This window comes from Phanerochaete carnosa (genome assembly GCF_000300595.1).
Source record: "Phanerochaete carnosa HHB-10118-sp unplaced genomic scaffold PHACAscaffold_982, whole genome shotgun sequence".
Lineage (NCBI taxonomy): Eukaryota > Fungi > Basidiomycota > Agaricomycetes > Polyporales > Phanerochaetaceae > Phanerochaete > Phanerochaete carnosa.
The window spans coordinates 1-2,020 of record NW_006768609.1 but is presented as its reverse complement, the minus strand read 5'-3'; the positions used below and the strand labels follow the sequence as shown (position 1 = coordinate 2,020).

Below are 2,020 nucleotides of genomic sequence, written 5' to 3'. Positions count from 1 at the left end.
TGCCTCGGAAGGCCGCTGAGTATTTCGTCCACTGCTACCGGGGCGTAATAGACTGGACTATATAGCTTCATTCCTTATGTTGATGTGATCCTTATGTTATTACTTTCAAGCGACGCTTGCCCGCCGTTGCACAGTGATCTGGCGCTTCAAGTCTCAAGTCCTGGCCAAGAATACTGGACGCATGTGAACGAAAATGGTCTTATGGCTTAGTGGGTTAGCAAGTGCTGTGTACAACACGCCTCCAGGACTGACAGGCTTTGTGTTCGAGTCTCGCTAACGAAGAGGAAAGCGTCGCTAACCGATTTTCTTGTTTTTGCTCATGGGTTGCACATTTCTCTTTATAATTTCAAACCTGATGATACAGTACTTTCATTGATGCTCTTTTCTAGTGACCGAGCACTCCCAAACATAACCAGATTGGGTAATAGCTCCCATGCTCGGGGGTGCACAAGAACCAGGCTCTCCATACAGGTACATATAGCTTCCTGCTTACTATCTACTCGTCCTGATCCTCACTGTCTTATACAAATACTGTTCACGCAGCTGTAGTGCTCTGATCCGGTTCCCCACCACCCCCGGCGCACCACCTGACCGATCGGGCTTTCCAGCATGTTCAAGTCAACTGCAGCTGGAGACCAATGTTCTTGCGTGTAGGACACAACAGATTCCGCCGCATCTTGGTTCCTGGTAAGGCAGGGAGTAATGATACCTAGTAGTAAACGCGCCCCTGATGCAGCACTCCAGACAGCTTGGTCATTGGGAAGATTACACTTGAGAATGTGTTCGAGTCGACCGTACTGTACTGTACGTTGATTTTCTGGCCCTTGAACATGCTCATACTTGTATGGCTTTCAGTAATCAGCTGTGTACATCAAATCAAGTGCACTCACCTGTACATAAGAAGCATCGCTACTCCTGCCGCCTCACTGCTCTCCTCTCCCTTCCAATCTGTTGCCTTGCACCCTGGGAGACTTCAAGTCAGAGTAGTAGGGTCGGATGCTGGAACAAAGGGTGGCAGGTGAGCCAGAATCCCCGTCTATTCTTCCAATCTCGCACTGAGGGCCCTTCTGCATGTCTGCCAGCCAGATACTGCAGCTGCCCACCCTACCCCGCCCGGGCGAACACCGGCGGCCGATGGCTGCGTGCTCAAGCTTGCTGTTCCCCCCACTGGGTCGATCCTGGCTCTACGGGCGCGGAACGCAAACCAGCGCCGACTGAATGCCGTCGCGCGCTGCTCGCACCCTCCAGACGGCTTCATCTGGACATGCAGATGGACGCACCGCACGGCCCAGAGCCAAATCCAGCGCACGCATACACCCAACAGCGCACGCACACATCCGACAGCGCACGCACGCACACACCGCGCCGCACCACGCCGTGCTGCACAATGATGCCGCAGCCGAAAAACATCATCGACCTCAGCCAGCCGCTCGCGACGGACAAGGTGTACGCCTGCGAGGGGCATCCGCGCTTCAACGTGTGCTGCATCTTGCACGTCTCCAATGGCACGTTCGCGACCGTGCACAGCCTCGCGCTCGCGACGCACACCGGCACGCACGTCGACGTGCCATACCACTTCTTCGCGGACGGCGCACGCGTCGGCGCGCTCGACCTCGCGCTCCTCACCGCCATGCCCGCTGTTGTCGTGGGCCTCCGCGCTAAGGGGCCCCGCGAGAAGATCACGCGGGACGACCCCCGCCCGTACGCGGTCCGCATGCAGCACGACATCTGGATGGGCTGCTCGCCATTGACCAGGAGAGGCTGAAGGTCAGCTTTACACCTCTGAATTTCGTCGATTGTGATGGGAGCCCGATTCGTGCTATTGCTTGGGAGGAGAAGTAGGAGAGCGAAGGAAAGGAGAAACATTAGTCCATCTCATACCCTACATGTACCCAGCTGCGTGGCGCCTCCCCAAGCACCTCGTACATCTCGTATGGCTTGATGCCGTTCCAGGTGGCTAGTCGAGGCCCCGCGGCTTGCACAGGAGCGAGGAGCATCTACAGCTTTCGAATGGTGGGGG

The 2,020-nt window shown here is 56.2% G+C and overlaps 1 protein-coding gene across 1 annotated transcript; it reads left to right on the top strand.

Moving 5' to 3' along the window:
* Positions 1–1,128: 1,128 nt before the first annotated feature.
* PHACADRAFT_266554 (uncharacterized protein) lies at positions 1,129–1,991 on the top strand. Its single transcript, XM_007403296.1, has one exon. It carries the CDS (start codon positions 1,265–1,267, stop codon positions 1,763–1,765), a length of 501 nt encoding a protein of 166 aa, XP_007403358.1. The 5' UTR covers positions 1,129–1,264; the 3' UTR covers positions 1,766–1,991.
* Positions 1,992–2,020: the final 29 nt, after the last annotated feature.